Raw genomic sequence first — 22,422 nt, 5'->3', positions numbered from 1 at the left:
CTATGAGGAATAAATTAGTTCAGAAGACGTCATGGATTTTTTTTTTTTTTTTGGTTAAAAAAAGAAATCAATTACTTTTCACATTCATTGCCCATCCTATTAATTTATTCATTGCGGATTATTATTCTCATCTTTCTTAGTTATTGTTTCACAACGTTTCGGCCAACTATTCCTCTGGCCTTCGTCAGGTGGTAACCACGACGGATAGGAACTTCGTATCTCCTAACTGCATTCTCAGCAATCACTGCCATCCATAGTTGTTGTCTCACCACGTTTTGGCCAAGTAAGCCTCTGGCTGGCTTCGGGTAGGATTGAAACTGTTATCTTCAGACAATTCTTATTTGGAAGGCCAGAGGAACGTCGTGAAACAACAACTAATAAAGATGAGAATAATGGTCCGCAATAAATAATACTCATCTCGATAATGAATTCCAATTAAAATAATCTATTACCCGTCCTAGTTTACCATGTATTGCATTCAAACTTCTCAGATATTCCTCCACCCTTCACTTGGTAAAGGTAATAATATGGACTTTGATTTGGTAGTCATCTTTTACGACATATCATCCCTTTGTGAGGTTATTTAGTGCCGAATCCATAAATAAAAGTTTTTAAGCTTCAAGTTCTTTATATCTTCAAATATTTATTCATAGTGTTTGGTTTGGTTGATTTGTTTTACAACATATCACTCCTTGTCGGATTATTTAATGATAAATCCATAAATATGCAGCAATTAGAGTACCTATTTACTTTGCCTCCCCACGGGACAGAGTTAGACACCAGGGTCGTTTTGTTTTTAATGTGGAGAAAAGGAAGAAAAATAAAAATTGTCTCAGTCGAGCAGGATTCCTCCTCCACTGAGAGAGAACAAGAACTTGAAGTGCAGCATCTGAAGAACAGATACTACACTTTGATCCTGACCCGAAGGACAAGAACGTCTGCTCTTATGGTTAGTGCACTTGAAAAAAATCAATTATAAAAGTGATATTCTTCTGAAAGTTGAACGTTCAATTCTCAGTGTGGGCAACTGAAAAATACAATCACGAATTACTTAAAACCTCTATTCAGTCATGGCCAACAGAACAAGAGCATGCAACCCCCCTCCCCCCCGTGAAGTAAATAAAAGGTTCTATTTGAAATTCGGTCTAAATTCCCAAGTTAGTCTGAAACATTCCCAAGTTCAACAAAATACACTTGGAGATAGTCGGAGGTTACATCGACCGAAATATTGTGAAGACGAATGACACTCAAAATGAGAACAGTAGTCCGATTAATCAAAATACTACGAATAACCAATCCTCATCTCAAAAATTCAGAGGCGTAAAAAGTTTTTATGCTTCAAGTTTTTTATATCTTTAAATATTTATTCATGGTGTTTGGTTTGGTTGTTTTGTAAGGGAAATTTGTTGCTTGTGTTTTTATATTTGTAGAACATGATTGAGTTTTGCAATGGGAAAGGAAAAAAAAAAAACAATAACATCAACGTTTAATGCATTTTAGGTCAGGAAGTCGGTATCTTCAGACAGCCTAATCCGGTAGCACCAGGCATACACCTAGGTATTTTAATTTCGATTATTGATTTCAGAGAATTTCTACTTTGCACTCAACATCTAAATATTAATTTACTTGTCCGTACGTCTAGTGTCACGAAAAAAAAAAAAAATATCATTGTAAACATTAATTAATGAGAAACGAATTACCTCCCTTTATCAGTTAAACAGCATTGAAATCATTTCCTCTTTAAAATCATTATTAAAATCATTAAAATCATTTCCTCTTCAAACATTTTAAACAAACATGGCTGTCTGTTTATGGTTTCAAATTGGATATTTTATTTTATGATTTAAAAAAAAGTCATGTTAAGAAGAGACTGTAATTTTTTTTTATTATAGTTTCTTTTTAAAATAAAAAAATGTGCAAGTGGCTTGACATCTGTTCCTTTATAATTTATATAAAAAATTATTCAGAAAAAAAAAAACAAAATGTGTTTTGTGTTGAATTTTCATAGTAAAAAAAAATCTATATTTTTTAAACAATGCTATTTAACTTTTAAAAGGTTTAAAAAGAATTTGTTCAAAATTTGTTTTAAATTCTTCATTATTTGTTTTATTTTAGTTTTTATTCATTTTATTTACAAAGTGTTTTAAAAATTTAAAACTATCGTTGAATTCCCACAGGTTCTGCTAGTTTCTATTATCAAGATTAGATCTAAGCCTTCCTTTTTTTGCCCATAAAAATAAATTTGTGTTTGGTTTGGCTATTTTGTTTTATGACATATCAACCCTTTTCAGATTCAATCATTTCAGTAAAAGTTTGGATGTTTCAAATTCGTTATCTCTTCAAATGTGTTTGTCTTGGTTTGGTTGTTTTGTAGAGGAAAATTAATTTTTGTGTTGCAGAACATGATTGAGTTTTACAAAGGGAAAAAAAGAATAAAGAAAAAATAAGCAAGACATTTACTTACCATTTATTGTGTCTGGAGGCCTTTCGATTTGCATGACCTCTTCATAGCTCGGTAAAATTTCCTTATACGATGAGTGACAAGTGTCATTTGATTGCGGTGGAAAGGTGTTCCTGGTGAGATCGTGAGGGTCAGCTTCATTCGTATGGTTATTCAACACATCACGTTGTCGGTTATTCATATTTGAACGGATGCGGTGTTGGTAATCCTGTACTTTCGTCACCAGATAGTCCCGACCTTTCAAAATTGCTTCTTTTATCTTTGCTCTCGATTCGCTGTTGAAAGCTGACGATAACGATCGCACCCTCGAGGTAGACTGTCGTGTGCCATGGTAGTTGTCCAGCGATTCGGAGGATACACTGATGCTATGCACAGAGTGGGAGGAGCCATAGCCAGTGCAGTCGGTGTCATACCGCGGCAACGGCGGCCTCACCTGGAGAGGTGGAGGTGGAAGTAGCAGGGGGCGATGGCAAGGAAGATTCGATGCCGTTCCGTAGCTCGGTTCGCAGAACTCGGCAGTTAAGTCAGTGCCGCTGTCTGTCAGCAGAAGTTCATTCTCCCAAGAGAATGGCACCTCATATTCTGCGGGAATCTCATTGATGTAAATATCTGAAGAAAAAAAAAAAAGAACAATAAAAATTCTTGTATTAGAATTCCAAGCAGGATACAGGTGGAGAAATAAAGAGATAGAGTAGGAATGATGTCTTTAGAATCTCCGATGCCAGTTTTCCCAAGAATTCCAAACATAATGGTTCAATCAATTTTCCCCAGACAATCACTGCATTGTGTCCTTCTGTTAGTATTTGCAGAAAAAGAGTTTCTTAAGAGTCTTTGAATTATCATAGTGTCAAAACTGCGTATTCTTCAACTTAAACAGATGAAGAATTATGTTACAAATCAATCCGACAGTCGCTTTCATGCTGTCAGGATGCGGTAGGTCCAACCTCCTAAGCTTTATCTTCTCCCTGGGAAGAGATTAGTTTATTGCTTATTATTATTAAGCAAATACACACATTTTCAATGTTTACAATTTCTATGCTGTATTATAAAATTATGATGCACTCAGTTTGACAGTGGCTTTGTTGCTGTTGGAATGAATCATGCTTCTGTGCGGTCCTAGAGGGTTCACCCACCCAAGCTTTACCTTCCCCTTAGAAAGAGGTTAGTTTATTTAATTATTATTAAGTAAATACATACAATTTCAATGTTTAACGATTTTCATGCTGTATTATTGAATTATGATACACTCAGTTCAACAGTGGCTTTGTTGCTGTCGGGGTGAGTCACTTCTGTACACTCCTAGGATGTTGACTATCCCAGGCTTTACCTTCTAAGAAGGAGTTAGTTGTGTGGTCAAAACAATCTGCGAAGTACTAAGATTGGCAGAATTTGAAGTTGTTATTAATTAACATATTTCATCAGAATTTAAGAGGTAGAGAGATAAGAAAGGAAGGATAACATACACATATACAAAGAGAAAGAGAGACAGAGAGAGAGACAGACAGACAGACGGACAGACAGAGACGACTGAGATACATGAAAGAGAGATAACATTTTAAAAAATTTATTATCACGCAAATACGAGGAGCATTCCAAAAGTAATGCTTCCTAGTTTTTATGATGACTGAACTTATGCATTAGTGACCTGGGAGTTTCATCTTTCTGTTGCAGATATTGACAGTGTGAGACTAAGAAAGCAACCCTCTGTCATAGACGTGAGTCAGAAGCAAATATGTATCAGTTAAATCCTGATAAAAGTGCATTAAGAATGGTGGTAGCTGCGTAGAAAAATAAATTCTGAAGCACAAAGGGTTGCTCTTCTAATGGTACCACTCCCGTTTTCTCTTCAACTTTTTGAGTAATCTACAAATCTATAAAAGTGAAATGGTCTGTGTGTGTGTTTGTGTGTGTGTGTACATTTCCCTACCAAACTACTCTATCAATTTTCAGTCTACAGACTCGAGATTTGACATAAGGGGTATTTGGTTATCGGCCAGGAATTTAGCTGTGAAGGGGTCAAAGTTCAATGATTCGACCTTTGAAAATTCTACCAAATTCCTCTGCCAATTTTGGGTCTAAACACTTGAAATTTTAGATGTAGGTTACTTGGACATGGATCAAACTTTTTAACTTGATTTGAGCCCAAAACAATAAATGTTAAGGGGCCAAAGTTTTTAAAAAATTGACCTCTGTGATCTCTATCAAATTACTCAGCCAATTTCTGGTCTAAACATTTGAAATTTTACATAAAGGGTATTCAGATATGCAGCAATCATTTTAATCAGTTTTGAGGCGAAAATTTGGCTGCCAAAAGGTCAAAGTTGAAAGAGTTGACCTTTGCAGATTCTACCAAACTCCTCTGCCAATTTGGGGACAAAAGATTTGAAATTTGAGATGTAGGAAAAACTTTGTATTTTGATTTGAGACCAAAATAATAAATCTTAAGAGGTCAACATTGAGGTCAAAGTTAAAAAAAACTGACCTCTACAAATTTAGACAAATTTTGGTCTAAACATTAAAAATATTACATAAAGTGTATTCACACGTAGGGCAAGTTATGAACAGTACATAGGACCCGAACAAAGCCGGGCTGAACTGCTAGTATATATAGAAACGATTATGGGTAATATTAAATTCTCACGTACAACGTTTTGTCTTGATTTTACTCTTGGCATTGTTTACCTTAGATCTTGGATCAGAAATTGTATGAAGGTTGCCCAAAAACTCTTTAGTGGAATTGGTGCTATAGAGCCATATGCCAGTGGTATTAGTCAACGTTTGTATCTATCATCTGTTGGCAGCCACTTCTCAGTTTATTAGCCGTATATCTTATTTTATTCAGACATTGTTGACCAGTCGTGAGTAAACCTAACTGGACAACTACATTGTACACATCATCATATTAAGTTTAATGCCTGTTTAGAATTTTGACCGACATAATGTGTGGGATGATCTCGGCCTGTTGCAGTGAACACACAAATTAATTTGTCCAATGAGAATGGAGTTGTTTTTTATTGACTTAAAACTAAACTCTTAGGTCAAAGGTTGTCCCTGAAACTTGATGAGCATGGGAGTATTTCTTTTCATTGTTTTGACTCTCGAGTGCGTATCCGTTGATATCTTATATGCCTTTATATAGAGTGATGTGGTTCTCGGTTGATTAACCGTGTCGGATATATACTCGAGAGTCCAAACAGTGATAAGAATATTTTGTTGTCATAGCTCTAGTAATAACCAACTTTTGGTTGAGACAGAGAAATTCTTTTTGTTCTTTTTTGTTTTTTGTTTGGTATTCCTTTATCTTTTTTTTTTTTTTTTTTTTTTTTTTTTTTTAAATGATTGCTATTTATCTACTACATACATTTAGGATGGACACTGGCGGAAGTTATTTATTTCTTGAAGGTGGTGTCACGTTTAATGACATCAATCAGCTATTGGTGGGATATAAAGATTCACATTTTGCAAATCTAAGATAATTAAATAATAAAAAGTAAGGATTGGTTTAGCATAATAAATGCCAAATAAAGTTTATATCTTAAAAAAAAAAACAACAAAAAAAATAAACATTTTATGAGAATATTTTACTGTCGAAAATTCAACTAAATTCACTAAGAATGCAAATCAAATTAGGTAAATTCTCAGTTTTTAAGAAGGAAACAATGTGAAGAAAGTCAATATAAAAGCGATACCAAATCGTATCAGCTGCGTTTCACACATATAGGTTGTTTTTCTTTACAGTATATCACCGCCTTTTCTTGTAATGAGGGGCATTCACCCCAGATCGGTTAAACTGGTTCCTTTCAATGAAAGCTGATGAAGCCCAGCTATCCATCGCCAACGTTAACACTATCAACAGCCAGTCACGGTTCCAACAACGAACATAGATTGTCGGATCCAAAATTGGTTTGGTATCTTGCTTAACCATTCTTTAGCTGGCTATCACATTACTTCTTCCAATTTCGAGGAGGAACAGGATCGATGGCTTCTCTGATGAGATAACGTCATTGACAGTAGGGGGCATGACTAGCCCAGCACAGGCGTTTCATGAGAAGAACCTGCTGGAGGGAAATAATGTGGCACAACACTAGGACCACCGCATTTGGCAGGCAGTGTTGCCAGCGCACACGCAGAATGTGATGCAGATAGAAATGATCAAAAACCTTTAGTCTGCGAAGATCAGCAGCTCTCATTGGCCAAGACTTACAACCACAGAGGAGGATGGTGCGGACGAGTGCTTGGTAGACGCCGACATTTGTGGATAGCTTGATTTCCTGTCTGGACCACAAACAGGAATGAAGGTAGCAGAAGACGAGGCAGGTACTAGCAATGCAGCTATTAATATCTGCATCCCCATGTCCAGTCGCAGTGATGCTGAACATAGGTACTTGAAGCAATTCACCTCATTGAGGAGTTGTTTTGGAGTTACATAATGCTGAATCCAGTAATTTTGGCAAAAGGTTTATGTTTGAAGTTCTTGATATGTCTAGATATTTATTTATGGAGTTTCGTTTGTTTTGTTTTACGGCATATCAACCCTTTTCAGGTTATTTAATGCTGAATCCAGTCATTTCAGTGAAAGTTTTTGTTTTTCAAGTTCGTTACATTTTCAAATATTTAGTCGTGGTGTTTGGTTTGATTGTTTTGTAGAAGAAAATTTTTGATTTGGGTAAATGATCGAGGTTTGCGAATGGAAAAAAAAAAAAGCAATCACATCAATGTTTGGTGAATTTTAGGTCAGCAAGCCAGTATCTTCAGACAGCCTGATCTAGTAGCACCAGATGCTCCAACAGTTATTACCACTATGGACCAAAGTAGACCTAGAAGCAATGGTAACTAAAGGGCAACTCCATATTACTCACAGATCCCAAATGGGGCCTCACTTACTGAATGTTTTTAAAGGCCCACCCAGGACCTACACATGCATATATATCATGGACTCTCGCATTAATTTCGACATATGATGTTCTTACAACTTTGTCTATTCAACCTTGTGTGCGAGTCGCAGATGACATTTCAGACCGGCTAATGATCTACAAAGAAATGCACAAATTGTGCAAGAGTATGGATTGTTGGAGTACATGGTTGGGACGACGAGCAATCCTTTATTTCTTTCCCTAGTTTGATCCAGTTTGATAATGTTTGATGCTGCATCTTTTATAATGCCATAGAAGCATGTAAACCTCCATCCATCACAGAATCTTCGAGGGCATCGAGGTTTATTTCAGCAGCTGAGATTGCTTTTTAATTTTCGTTGTACTTAATTAATAGCCGGCCTACTGACCGGTGACCACTGTCAAATTGACTGTACATCAACATTTTTGGAATTCTTTCCTCTTGCATACACAACACATGGCCAGTCCAGCGCTGCTGTGATTTCATGAGAAAGGATTCAATACCATTAATGTCGCACATGGTGAAAAAGTAAGCATTTGCAATCCTGTCACTTAAACTAACTTCACAAATTTTTCGAAGGCAACTTTTGTGGAAAACACCCAACTGTTGAATTTGTCTTTTGTTCAGTATCCAAGGACTCGGAGCCATACGAGAGTGTTGTGAGTACTACAGCCTTTTAGACCTGTATCTTCATTTAAAATCTAATACTCCGAACTTTCCAAGAGAGAGAGAGAAAGAGAGGGGGGGTGAAATAGTGAGAGAGAAAGAGATGAAGGAAAAGACGAAGAGAGTGATATATTAATTAAAAGAAAGAGAGAGTGAAATAAAGAGAGACAGAAAGAAAGATAAAGAGAGAGAGGGATATGGTCAGAGTGAGAAAGATAAAAAGAGAGAAAGATATATATACAGAGAGAAAAATGAGGGGGAGAAGAAAAGACAGAAAGAAACAAATATAAAGTTGGATCTCTTCTTTTTAAAGAAGATGGCCATTTGACAATAATTCTGACTCTGTTGAAGCATTATCTGGAAAGAATTAAATCGAATTGCATTTTATTGTTCTCACCCGCTTCTAACTCTACCAGCGATTTAAATATTTGCCGATTTTACAATATTGCAATCAGGTGGTCGCTGACAGACTCTGGGTGTGACAGCAAAACTCAATGCTGGCCTACAAGTCCAAAGCGACCCAGGCTTGACTTCAGAAGAGTGAGAAAGGAGTGCTATGACTTTTACCTTCTCTTACTGACTCCCCTCCACCCCCCAACCTGAACCTGCTGGAATACTTCGTTTCGTCATACATCGAGAACATCACCAACATGACCTCCCATAGCGCTTGTAGAAAAAGCATGCTCCCAGTTCCGTTGCCGTATCGATGTGTTGATTGAGGCTGAAGGCGGTTACATTGAATAATGTCAGCTCTACTACATAATCAAGTTATCTGAATTGATTCTTTTTCAATAAAAGTTTAAAAATAAAGCTGTAGTGTTGTTTTCTTTAGGGCGAAAAATTTATCGTTTTACCCTGTAGAAAAAAAGAGTGAAGAGATGGAAAAAAGGATGGAAGAGAGGGAGGGAGAGGGAGAACAAGGGAAAGGACGCACTCAACTTACATGTCAGCCACAATGACGAGGGTAACTTCAATAGATAGAGAGGGAGAAAGTGAAAATGAGAGAGAGAGAGAGAGAAATGAGAAAGAGAAAGGGTGAGAGAGAAATGAGAAAGAGGGGAGAGAAAAAAAGAGGGATAGAAATGAAGAGAGAGTGAAAGAGAAAGGGAAGGGTGGGAGGGAGGGGGAGAGCGGAGGAGAGGGAAACAAGGGAAAAGAAGCACTCAACTTACATGTTAGCCACAATGACGGGGGGGGGTAACTTCAATAGATAGAGAGAGAGAAAGAGAAAATGAGTGAGAGAGAGAGAGAAATGAGGAAGAGAGAAATAAGAGAGAAGGGAGAGAAAAAAGAGGGATACAAATGAAGAGAGAGAGAGAATGAAAGAGAAAGGGAAGGGTGGGAGGGAGAGAGAAAAGGAGAAATAAAAGGAGGGACGAGAGAAAGCTCAACTTACATGTCAGCCATAATGATCGTTTCCATCACGACAATGGTGGAGAGGGAAGACCATTTTAAACAATCACCAATGGCGATATTTCAAGGTTTCCTTACAAGATTGACCATGTATATATGGTGCAGGCAGACATTTTCATTCTACTATAGGGGTTCTTTATGAGGCTTTGGAATGGGGGAGGTCTTCCTTGGAGCAAAATGAAACCAAGGAATAATCAGAACCACAAGATTGCACACTTGAAACTGATGAAATATTAATCATTTATTCACTCTTTCATACCGAAATATTTTCACCTTATCTATTTTAATCAGCTGTTAAGTATTGAATACTAGCAGAGCCCGCGTCCCGGCGTTGCCCAGTGAAAATATAAAATACCGATTTAAAATAATTAAATGTGTTATTAAAACATGTTTGCTCGGTGTGGAATGATTTAACAATAATTCCATTTTGGAAAAGAACAAAGGGAAAATAAACCGAAAAAGAAAAAATATTGTAAAAGTGGAAAATATTTAAATCGAGGACAGAGTTTGATGCAGACAGTGGCGGCCATGAAAAGTGCAGCTGGTTAAACCGTCGGGAATGACAATATTTCAAGGCTTCCTTGTAAAATTGACAAGGTGTGAATAGTGGTAGGTAGACGTTTTCATTCTATTGTAAGGGTTCTTAATGACAGTCGGGTACAAGGGAGAGGGAGTTTTTAAAATGATTAATAATTCGAACCACAAAATGGCACTCTTTTTTTTTTTTTACTCTTTTACACCAAAACATTTTCACCTTGTCTGTTTGGTCAATTTTTTGCTTTTAACTTTAATATTAACTTTACTAAATTAAATGGCACAATGTTAACAAACTAAAACTTTACTAAATTAAATGGCACAATGTTAACAAACTAAAACTTTACTAAATTAAATGGCACAATGTTAACAAACTAAAACTTTACTAAATTAAATGGCACAATGTTAACAAACTAAAACTTTACTAAATTAAATGGCACAATGTTAATAAAGTACTTGGACATGGAGGTACAAATGGGCATACATATCTAAGCCAGGAAACTAGACATGATAATAAACAAAAAGGAGTTAAACATGTCCTAAGATAGATTACTGTTGCCAAATCTAGAGAGATGCCACTCTTTTAGTAAATAAAACAGCATAGTTTGGATTATTTGGATTATTCAGACTACAGTTCTCATCTTGAATGCTATTTTCACAACATTTTGGCCAATGTAACCTCCGACCTTCTTCAGGTGCATCTTGTCAAATTCTGGACTCTTTCTATCAAATTTGGGAATCTGTCAAACTCAGGAATCTGCAGTGAATTTCAAATGGAACCCTTTATTTAATCCACGGGGGTAGCACACTCTTGTTTCATCTGCCATGACTTGTAATATAATGGATACTTGGTAAAATTTAGTTGTAAAGTTACACTCTTCTGGAGGTTAATGGTTCAAGCCTCAGTGAAGGGGGAGAGTCAAAATACAATTGTGAATTACTTAAGACCTCTACTTACAGAGCATGCTACCCCCTAGGATTAAATAAAGAGTTTCCTCCAAAAGTCTGTACAGATTCCCGAGTTTGGCAGAAAGATACCAGAGTTTGGTAGAAAGATTCCAGAGTTTGGCAGAAAGATTCCAGAGTTTGGCAGAAAGATTCCAGAGTTTGGTAGAAAGATTCCAGAGTTTGGCAGAAAGATTCCAGAGTTTGGCAGAAAGATTCCAGAGTTTGGTAGAAAGATTCCAGAGTTTGGCAGAAAGATTCCAGAGTTTGGCAGAAAGATTCCAGAGTTTGGCAGAAAGATTCCAGAGTTTGGTAGAAAGATTCCAGAGTTTGGTAGAAAGATTCCAGAGTTTGGTAGAAAGATTCCAGAGTTTGGCAGAAAGATTCCAGAGTTTGGTAGAAAGATTCCAGAGTTTGGCAGAAAGATTCCAGAGTTTGGCAGAAAGATTCCAGAGTTTGGTAGAAAGATTCCAGAGTTTGGCAGAAAGATTCCAGAGTTTGGCAGAAAGATTCCAGAGTTTGGTAGAAAGATTCCAGAGTTTGGCAGAAAGATTCCAGAGTTTGGCAGAAAGATTCCAGAGTTTGGCAGAAAGATTCCAGAGTTTGGTAGAAAGATTCCAGAGTTTGGCAGAAAGATTCCCAAATTTGGTAGAAAGATTCCAGAGTTTGGTAGAAAGATTCCAGAGTTTGGCAGAAAGATTCCAGAGTTTGGCAGAAAGATTCCAGAGTTTGGTAGAAAGATTCCAGAGTTTGGCAGAAAGATTCCAGAGTTTGGCAGAAAGATTCCAGAGTTTGGCAGAAAGATTCCAGAGTTTGGTAGAAAGATTCCAGAGTTTGGCAGAAAGATTCCCAAGTTTGGTAGAAAGATTCCCAAGTTTGGCAGAAAGATTCTCAAGTTCGACAGAAAGATTCCCTGAGTTCAACAAAATACACCTGAAGACAGTCAGAAGTATCATGCTCTCATTCCATCAACCATGACTTAAGTCATTCACAATCGTATTCTTAATATCACCTGCACTGAGGATTGAACCTTCAACCTCCAGAAAATTTCATGTAGAACTGAATTTTTCCTCATAATTTATTTGTTATGCAAAGGATCAAGGTCGGAGGTTACAAAAACTGAAACGTTGTGAGAATAATACTCAAGATGTGAATTGTAGTCCAAATAATCCAAATTATCAATCCTCATCTAAAAAATATACAAAGATAAAAAAAGCACAATCAAAAAACTAAATAAGTGTTTCAAGCATAAAAGTAAAAATGAACAAACTCATCCAAGTTAGAAAACTGGATATGATAACAGTTGACAAAGATGAAGTACCATTACCACATATTTCCTGCCTTGACAGAGTAAAAAATCGACTTCAAAATCTAGTGGGAATGTCCTCTTTTTTTTTTTTTTCTTACAGCTTGTTTCTCACAGAAGAGAGGTTATTGGGGTTTTCTCTGATATATCGTTATTTTTATGGTAGCTGCTCAGCTGAGACCCAATCTATGTTTCTCCCTTGTAAAAAATTCTTAACTAAAGCTCGTTTATCTACAATCGCTATCAATTCCCCTTTCTCCCTACCTGAAACTAAGTGAAACTGCCACGGGTAAGGTTTCTTTTCCAGAGCTACCTATCCGTGAAAGAAAATACTTAAATTAATGAAGCAATTATCAGCCAACTACAACATTGTCGTTTTCAGTGAAGGGATGATATTTAGCTGTCAGGTTGATCACGTGTATTTATGTTGAGGGGCAGCAGACTAGCAAGTTCGTCAGAGAGCATTATATTGAAGTACTTATAAAACCTCACAGGAATACTACACTGTGGTGATGGGATAGGGGTTGGAGCTAAGTAGACAGTATGCAATCTGACAGATTAAAGAGCCTTTCTTTGATGATGTCTAAGAGGGAAAGACTAGTAATTGGTTCATCAGGTTCATGGTTAGCCTAAGACTCAGTTCTACTTTTCTTTTTCTTTTTTCCTCGAGTGGCTCTTAGGCCTTGATAAGTGGTGACCCTTGCTTAAAAAAGATCGCTTTGCTTTTACTGCGTCTTCTTACAAAGCAGTGTGCACATCAGTGTGTCGCGTTTAAGGTTCCATTGCAAGATCACTGTTAAGTTGTCATTATATAAGGACCCAGTACGTTGTAGACTCCGTCGCAAGGAACACAAGAAAGGAATAACTTCACTCACTATTTTTTTAGTGAAACAACCAAGATTTATTCACAGGTCTTTTCCTATCGTTATCAGCCACCTTGCATAATGCGTCCATCTCTGCCCTTCCCTTACGTGATTCCCAGTTTGTGCACACGTTCTTTTTTTATAATCTTTTTCTTTCTTTCTTAAATAAATATGTATTAACAAAAATACATAAAAGTGGAAATCGAACAATATCTTTGCAGGACTAGCTGAGAACGACCATCCGCTTCGCGTGTCTGTTACCGACTCTTTCGTAAGCCGCTTTCCATTACCGGAAGTGATGTCATGGACGGAAGTGACATCATGGAATAGTTCATTATTCCTAGTAATAGGGGTGCGTTCCCAATACAGTTAAAGCAGCTTTACTATTTATGTAGGACAAATTTAGGCCCGACAAAAGCATGACAACTGTTACTGTTGATTCTATATTCGTGTAACTTAGACACATCATTTCAGCAATTGTGACGGCAGACAACCAGGTACGACCACTGGTTGCTGTTGGTTCTATAATCATGCAATTGTGACATGTAAACAACAAAACGAGTTTAATCACAATACTCAGCCATAAAAATTATATGGGATAGAGTTCATTTTATAGCAAAAACTCAAAAGATATTCGCCAAAAATAAACTCTTGATTTTTTTAAGCAAGTACAAAGAAATTGAATAAGAAGCAATCGATTTTAATTTATACAAACTGGCATGACTTGTTTTTGTTTTTATTTTCTATTAAAGATCTTTCAAAAAAAAAAAATTATTTTTCCAACTTAGGGGAAATATTTTAAAAATATATATAAATGTCAAAAAAGAAAGAAAAGAAAAGAAAAGAAAAAAGAACCAGCAGGAGCAGTTATCATGCCTAAATTTGTCATACAAAAATAGTAAAATCCTCAGTTAAAGGCTAGGTTTCGTTCACAGTTCGATATGAGTTAGGATACAAGCATAACCTTAACATCAATCCCGTTTTGTTCACTGGAGTTTTTTTTTTTTTTTTTTCAATAAAATATTTTTAAAGCAATTTTTATAACAGACTAGCAGGGTTACTCGGTATTACTTGGTGCAGAAATGTCACATATTTCTATCAAAACTTCTAGCTCTTTTTCTCTATCTAAATGTCAATATAAAAGCAACTACATGATAAAAATATCAGAGTTACTTCCCTTTGTTATAAAACCATAAAAGCATAAAGGTCAAAGAATGGATTTTTCCCCCTAAATTTTAGATCCAGTATAATGCCAATTATTATTTCATTATTTATTTTATTATTATTTTATTATCGACTTATTTTTTTTATCGACTACCATTTTTTTTTATCATCGACATATATATTTTTATATTATTTTATTATTTATTTTATTATTATTTTATCATTCATTTTATTATTATTTTATTATTTATTTATTATTTATTTTATTATTATTTTATTATTTATTTTATTATTATTTTATTATTTATTTTATTATTTATTTTATTATTATTTTATTATCGACTTATTTTTTTTATCGACTAACATTTTTTATTATCGACTAACATTTTTTTATTATCGACATATATATTTTTATATTATCGACTTATTATTTTATTATTATTTTATTATTTTATTATTTATTTTATTATTATTTTATTATCTTTCTGCAATTTTTTATTTTTAGCTGGACACACATACACATACACAAATACATAGACAACTGCCCTTCATATCATACGATAGATGAAATGTAAATTTAGTTATTCAGACGATGATCACATGCACACAATCCATAACTGCTACAAATTTTTTCTTAAGATTAAAAACAGCGTCCATTCGGTTGAGAAGCCATGTGCATCTTTCTTTCGACCCCCCCCCCCAACGCTGTTGTGTGCAGTGGTTTTCTATTCACAAACATTTCTTCTATTCTTATTCAATGACTGAAATAAAAATAGAAAAGGAAGAGTTGACATACAGACAGTGAAAAAGAAAGAAAGGAACTCCATGCGCGATGGCAGTAAAAAAGTCTTCTACACTTAACCACTGACACACACACATATATATATATATATATATATATATATATATATATATATATATATATATATATATATATATATATATATAAGAGCAAATAGTTAATAAAACATGTTTAAAAAACACTTTGAAAAAGAGTTAAAAACATTTAATTTGAAAAGGAAACACTAAATAAGTGGATAGTCCTTAATCCGCAGAGTTTCGAAGAAGTACTTTCCTTCTCATCAGAGGGTAGGAATTAGCAAAATGCGGGATCGGATTTTACTTGCAAAAGTATTTGATGAAACTGCAAGTAAGTCAAAGATATTACTTGATAACAAATAAAGTGAAACAGAGGGAATAGGGTGGAGAAAAAGGTGATTTCACATGAATGGATAGTCTGGTGAAAGGTAAAGTATCCAATGACGGTAAAATCCAAAAATGTAAATCCAAGAAAGTTAGTTAAATTTCCATTCGCACAAGTAAAACCCAAGGAAATCGCGTAATTGGAAGATGGTCCAAAATAATCCAAATGGCTGAAATCCATGGGATAATTCACAAATAGGTACAAGGAAAAGAGGAAAGAATTCCAATAATATTAATAACAGAAAAATAAGATATGCGTTAAACTCGGCTGCCGAGACAAGGTGTAATTAAGAAAAATGGATGAACCTTCATTGGACTATATTTTTGTTTTGTATTAAACTTCATTGTTACCCAACCCGTTTGATTAATTATTCAACCTCATATTTATTATTTTGCTTATATCGAAATCCACTATATAACACTTTGGTTTGCAAATTCCGTGTCAATTGGTGCTAGCAATCAACTTATCTTTGGGTTGACCTAATCAGATGCCATATCTCTGGGGAGATGAACACAAAGGTTAAACCATGGCATCTCTCTCTCTCTCTCTCTCTCTCTCTCTCTCTCTCTCTCTCTCTGACTAACATCTTCAGGCAGCACGGACCTATTCTCAACTACTCTCTTAGAACGCAAAAGAACCCACCGGGTCTTTGACCCACAGTTTGACTAAAGATGAGGAGATAAATAATCCAGCATGGTTATCGTCGGATCCAGACTTCAATATGGTGCACACATGAACTCTTACCTTCCTACAGAACTGTCGAATCTTTTGTCGTTTTCTCAGGACCAACCGTTTCTCCATACTTATTAACCAATAAAGTTGTTATTAAATTACGTTTCTGAATTTTTGAGATGAGGATTGGTCATTCATATTATTTGGATTCTTCGCACTACTGTTATTATATTCAGCGTCATCTTTCACAACGTTTCGGTTGATGTAACTTCCAACCTTCTTTAGGTGTATCTTGTCAAACTTTGGAATGTTTCTGTCAAACTCAGGAATCTGGACGGAATTTTGAACGAAATTTACTTCACGGGGGTAACATGCTCTCATTCCATCAGCCATCATTTGAGAGAGGTCCCAAGTAATTTTCAATTGTATTTTTCAGTCGCCCACACTGAGAATTGAACTTTCAACCTTATGGAGAAAGTCACTTTTACAACTGATTTTTCCAAGTACTCTAACTACTGCACCAAAGGTTCTTGCATGGATTCCATTCAAAATTTCGTCCAGATTCCCCGAGTTCGACAACATACACCTGAAGAAGGTCGGAGGTTACGTCGACCAAAACGTGTTTATTCAATGTTAGAATAAGACTTTCTTTCTATTTTGCTAAACATCACTGCTAGTCACTGGAGGTCAGTTCATTTCGGGTCAGCTAAAGATCTCCCGATCTGCTCGAGCTACAAACTGTCATCAATTGTTCCACACTGTCTGCCGGGGAAAATGGATCATCTCATTGGTTCAGAATCTGACTTTTTTCCAACAGCTTTAACTCAAATCACAGCAGACAAAAAACATGTGATCATCAACGGAGTTCAAACGAAACAAAACAAAAAATAACAGCATAGATTGTAAAAAAGAATAAAGAAAACAAATAAAAAAATAAACAAACAGAATTTAATCAAAAATAAAATAAAACAAAAAAATAATAATCCGTGCAAATACGTCAAAGAATTTCGTTTCTGAAGTTTGGAGATGAAGACTGATAATTTGGATTGTTCAGACTACTGTTCTCATCTTGAGTGATATTCTCACAATGTTTCGGCCGATGTAACCTCCGACCTACTTCAAGTGTATCTCGTCAAACTAGGGATCCGTGGCATAGAAGATAAAATACCAAATAAAATTCAGTTCTAAATGACATTCTAGAAGTTGAAGTTTTATTCCTCATTCATTCATTCATTCAGGTTCAGGCATTGACGGCTATGGCACACCATCTATCTCTCTTCCCCGAGGCATCCATGAATTCATTGTTGCTCATGATTTTTTATGTTGTCCAGGTATTCAGACTGTCAACGTATGTTTCTCACTGTCATCCTCTGCTTCTTTAACCCACGATCCCTCTCATTATTCTTTGCTGGTTGTCGGAGAGTAGTTCGATGATGATCAGGTGCCAATTGTGTATCATGGTAATCCAGAACCCTATTCACGCTGTTTCTCGAATAAAGACCCTTATGTATCGCTATAGCTTTCTTTGTAGTTGTGCAGACAGTAGGTTGCAGTTTCTTTCTGTCCGAGCAGTGCCAATACTGGGCGATTGTCCTGATTATTGTACCCAGAGGTATCTTCTGCTCAGCAAAACGAAACACGAAACCATGAACAGAATTATTTCTGTTTGCATCTGTATTACATCAGTCACCTGCTTTTTCATAACCTCATCTTACCCTGATCGGAGGGCTAAGTGGGTTCTTGACCATCCCCAAGGGTCTCCCACAGACTAGTGGAGAGAAGGAGGCGCCTTACTTTTGTTTTGACTTTGTCCTGCTACCCAAAATACTAAGAATACGACATCAAATTATTTAAGATTTCCACCCGGTCATGGCTGACCGAATGAAAGCATGTTACCCCTGCGGATCAAATAAAGGGTTCCATTTGAAATTTTGTGTGGATTCCCAAGTTCCACATGATATACATAAAGAAATTTGGAGGTTACATCGGCCGAAACGTTTTGAGAATAACAGCTAAGCTTGAATGATACAAACGTCAAAGAATATTTTTAAAAAAAATAAAATAAATCATCACAAAAAACAAGAAAATTGTTTACTGCATATAAAATGAAAATAAACTAAAAAAAAAAAAATCAAATAAAAATATTTTTTAAAAAAATCAAATAAAAATATTTTTTAAAAAATCAAATAAAAATATTTAAAAAAAAATCAAATAAAAATATTTAAAAAAAAAATCAAATAAAAATATTTTTAAAAAAAATCAAATAAAAATATTTGAAAAAAAAAAATCAAATAAAAATATTTGAAAAAAAAATCAAATAAAAATATTTGAAAAAAAAATCAAATAAAAATATTTAAAAAAAAATCAAATAAAAATATTAAAAAAAAAAAATCAAATAAAAATATTTAAAAAAAAAAAAATCAAATAAAAATATTTAAAAAAAAAAAAAAATCAAATAAAAATATTTGAAAAAAAAAAAAGGTTGCAGATTAGGAATTCTTGATCTTTTCAAATCATTGGACATTTTCTATCATTTCATTTTTACATGTAGCATTTTATTGGCAGAATATAATTTAACATATATGGTAACTCGTATCATAAGAGTTAAAATTGATTTCTTGGTACTAATGCAGTATTAGGACTATGATATCGTCAGAATTATCCAGTCGGTTTATGGAAAACGTCAGAAGGTGCCAAATGAAAGTCTTGTAATTTTTCTTTTTATTAGTAACTAGCAGGGAGTACCTGGCGTTGCCCGGGTGTTACAAGGTGTGCGTGCACTTAAATAAAAAAGAAACGGGGGGGGGGTTAAAAAAAGTTTTGGTAAGTTGGTAGGATCGAACCCGAAGCACTGAGGGGAAGTTGGAAAATAAAATGTAAAAAAAAAACAAAAAACATGACACATTAACCGCTCGGCCAGCCAGAATGAGTTACTGAAAGATGTTTGAATTAAGTAAGAAGAGAATTGACAGGCGCCCGCACTTAATGGCGTCAAGTGGAAGTCGTAGAGTTAACATTTTGTGCGAATGTTACGACGACGACGTAAGCAATAGCTATTCAGCAGTTAACATTTTCTGCGGGACAGTTTTTTAATGAGGTCAATAACCTGGTTTGTTTGCTTTTACCTAACTTTGGGGAAAACCAGCTCCCCCGTTTATTAGTGGAGTGTCTCATCTAGAAATGAAAGCAACCATCTGATATGACGACGGTAAGCCAACATTGACCAAACGTTACATCGCTTTATAGAGACCACTGGCCGTGGGCCAGAAATTCGAATCGAGTTTCGTTTTTTTTCATACCGAAAAACGAAAGCAATATGCGGCGATCCCAAAATGTCGAATATTTAACGTTTCAAAGTCGGGCAAATTAAATAGATGGGCGACCTCCCTTCGTAACTCGTAGATATTATGATTTCGATGTGATATAAAAAGTTTAAAAAATGAGCGACGGCTTCAAGAAGCCGCCGAAAAAAATCCTTTTGCGGACATGCACAAAAAGCGAACATACATACACACATTTTTGCTTTTATATATATAGACTAGCGGGAGTACCCGGCATTGCCCGGGTTTTTAGAGGCGTGGGAGGGGGGTAAAATGATTACAAAGCGAAGTAATGACCCTGTTTGAATATTATAAAAACAAACTATGTTAAAAGTTCTAAAAAAAAAAAAAAAAAAAAAAAAAAACGAATCGTCCGGTGGTGCCCAGGTGTTTGAAAAACAAAAAAAAGTTTGAGGGGGGGGGGCGAACTCAAATCCTTGAGGCGAAAGCGGAAAAAAAAAAAAAAAAAAAAAAAAAACGTGATGAATTAACTAAAAAGTGAATTAGGTCAAATATCAATCCTACAGTCAAGTTTGTTTTGATTTAGTTTCCCCAAGATGTTGGGTCGAAAACCAGCTCCCCATAAAAAATAGGGGTGTCCATATGAAAGCAATTGTCTGATATAAGTTTTCCACTGCGTTGATCAAAAGCTGATTGCCTTCTGGACGTTCCGCTGCGAAGGCCGAGAACAAGCACTGTTTGAATTTAGTTTCACTTTATTTATACTAAAAAGCAGGACAAACAGGTGACACAGCGAAATAGCACGATTTTTATAAAAGTCGATGTAAATAAATCTAAACGCGACGCACGTTCCCAAATCCTAGATACTATTATCTAGGGGGTATATAAACACTTCTAAGCGATAGTAATAACCCCCCTCCCCAAGAACCGCAGCATAAAAAGCCTTTGTAAGATATACAAAAATGTGCACGCTGCATTTGCCTTTTATATATATATAGATATTTTATAAATGCAAAATGTACTTAACAAACATAAATCGAAGGTAGTTTTCAGATTCAATTTAAATTAAATTTTTATATTTTCATTTGTAGAGTTTATAAATGTGCATTGATGAATTTCAAATCAAATCTTGTACCTTCATTTTTAAAGTTTATAATAAGCATTTTGTTGAACCATTTTCATAACTTGCAAGAAATACTTTTCTAATTTGTATTGCATTTTTTTAAATTATATTTTACTTAATCTTTAATTTAAATTTAAAAAAAAATGAACATCCTTCTGCCTACAACAAGTTAAAAAAAAAATTTGTTTTTTTCAATATTCTACTAGGGTGAAAAAAATTTTTTTTTGTTTCAATATTCTACTTGGGTGAAAAAAAATTTTTTTTGTTTCAATATTCTACTTTGCTGAAAAATTATTTTTTTTTGTTTCAATATTCTACTTCGCTGAAAAATTATTTTTTTTTGTTTCAATATTCTACTTCGCTGAAAAATTATTTTTTTTTGTTTCAATATTCTACTTAGCTGAAAAATTATTTATTTTTTAGTTTCAATATTCTCCTTGGGCGAAAAATTATTTCTTTTTTAGTTTCAATATTCCACTAAAGTATTTTGTCATGAAAAATTATTAAAACCCGATTTAAAACCAAATCTTGTAGTGAATATGAGATTTTGTGGGGGACTTTCACATCAACAAGTGCTCGAGAATTATGACTGGATTTTGCAATAGTATTTTGAGTGTTAACCACACTGAGGATTGAACCTTCAACCTCCAGAAGAGTATAACTTTACAAATTAATGTTATCAAGTATTTTATTTGCTATATCACGGGTCATTGCATATTATTTACAACTTCTACTCAATCATTGCTGACTTGATGAGAGCACGCTACCCTACTTGATTAAATGAAGGATTCCGTTCAAAATTCTGTGCAGATTTCCGAGTTTGACAAAATGCACTTAAAAAAGTCGAAGATTACATCGACAAAAACATTGTGAAAATAGCACTCCAGATGAGAACAGTGGTCCGAAAAATCCAAATAATACGAATAATCAATTCTCGTCTCTAAAAAAATAAATCCAAATATTACTAATACAATTTACAACTACAATTGAAAACAAATTTAGTTTTTCTACACACATGTTGCTTAACTTGATGAAATTGTTTACTGTAATGAAAAAAGTGCCTTACTGTTCTTTGTAAAATGGTTCAATTCTTAACAGCTTGAGATTCAAAGTTCTGCATGACCGACCAATTATTTTAAAATATCAAATACTGTTAAAACCTGGTGTAAATCAAACAAGGTAGAAATTTTATTTAGATTATTCGCACTATTATTCTAATCTTGCTTCCTATATTCAGAACGTATCAAGTAATGTAACCTTTTTCATATATTATGCACAAAGAGATAATGGCAAAGTTAACAAAAAGAATTTACTCAGACATGTGTATAAACTTTAAAGACTTTTCAGACTGCTTGTTAGTATGGTAGTAGGAGGTTGCAGTAAAGGGAATGGTATGAGAGAGATAATCCATACACATTTTCAGGCGCATCTTTTCCAACTTGAGAATTTTCTAGCCAAAATCAAGATTCAAACAGAAGTGGTAGTTTTTATCTCATATTCATACTAGAATTCTCCTCCATGGACACGAGGTATCACAGGTAATGGCATTGGTTAAGAATCAGTTCTAAGTGACAGTCTTCTGGAGGTTGAAATCTAAAGCCTTACAACAGATGATAACTAATATTCCCATAACCTCCCCTTCACACACACACAAAAACTGAAGTACCACTCACCCTAGGCAGGTTAAATTGGCTTTGTTCACACTTACAAATGGTTCCTAGAAGCTTGTATATCCCCAGCAGGGAAGATGACGATGTTAGACTTTTGCAGTTCTTGTAGCAAGATGTCAGTGTCCTCCTACATACAGGGTCTGGTACTAATCAAGGCTCAATGTTACTTAACTTTGGTGTTCTAACAAGAATTGATGTGTCGATGTGATTATGCTGTGAAGCTGATT

At 34.9% G+C, this 22,422-nt stretch overlaps 1 protein-coding gene across 8 annotated transcripts in view; it reads right to left on the bottom strand.

Annotated features, from left to right (window-relative positions):
• LOC145247308 (uncharacterized) overlaps positions 1–22,422 on the bottom strand; it is a 537,232-nt gene that overhangs the window by 347,117 nt on the left and 167,693 nt on the right. For all 8 annotated transcript variants that reach the window (XM_080108929.1, XM_080108932.1, XM_080108933.1 and 5 more), the window contains one exon: positions 2,465–3,070. In XM_080108929.1, coding sequence (XP_079965055.1) covers positions 2,465–3,070 — 606 coding nt within the window. The remainder of the gene's footprint in view (positions 1–2,464; positions 3,071–22,422) is intronic.

Source organism: Euprymna scolopes, chromosome 25, assembly GCF_053919585.1.
Source record: "Euprymna scolopes isolate OS-2025 chromosome 25, ASM5391958v1, whole genome shotgun sequence".
Classification (NCBI taxonomy): Eukaryota; Metazoa; Mollusca; class Cephalopoda; order Sepiida; family Sepiolidae; genus Euprymna; species Euprymna scolopes.
The sequence above is the reverse complement of the archived record's forward strand: the minus strand, read 5'-3'. Positions and strand labels throughout refer to the sequence as shown.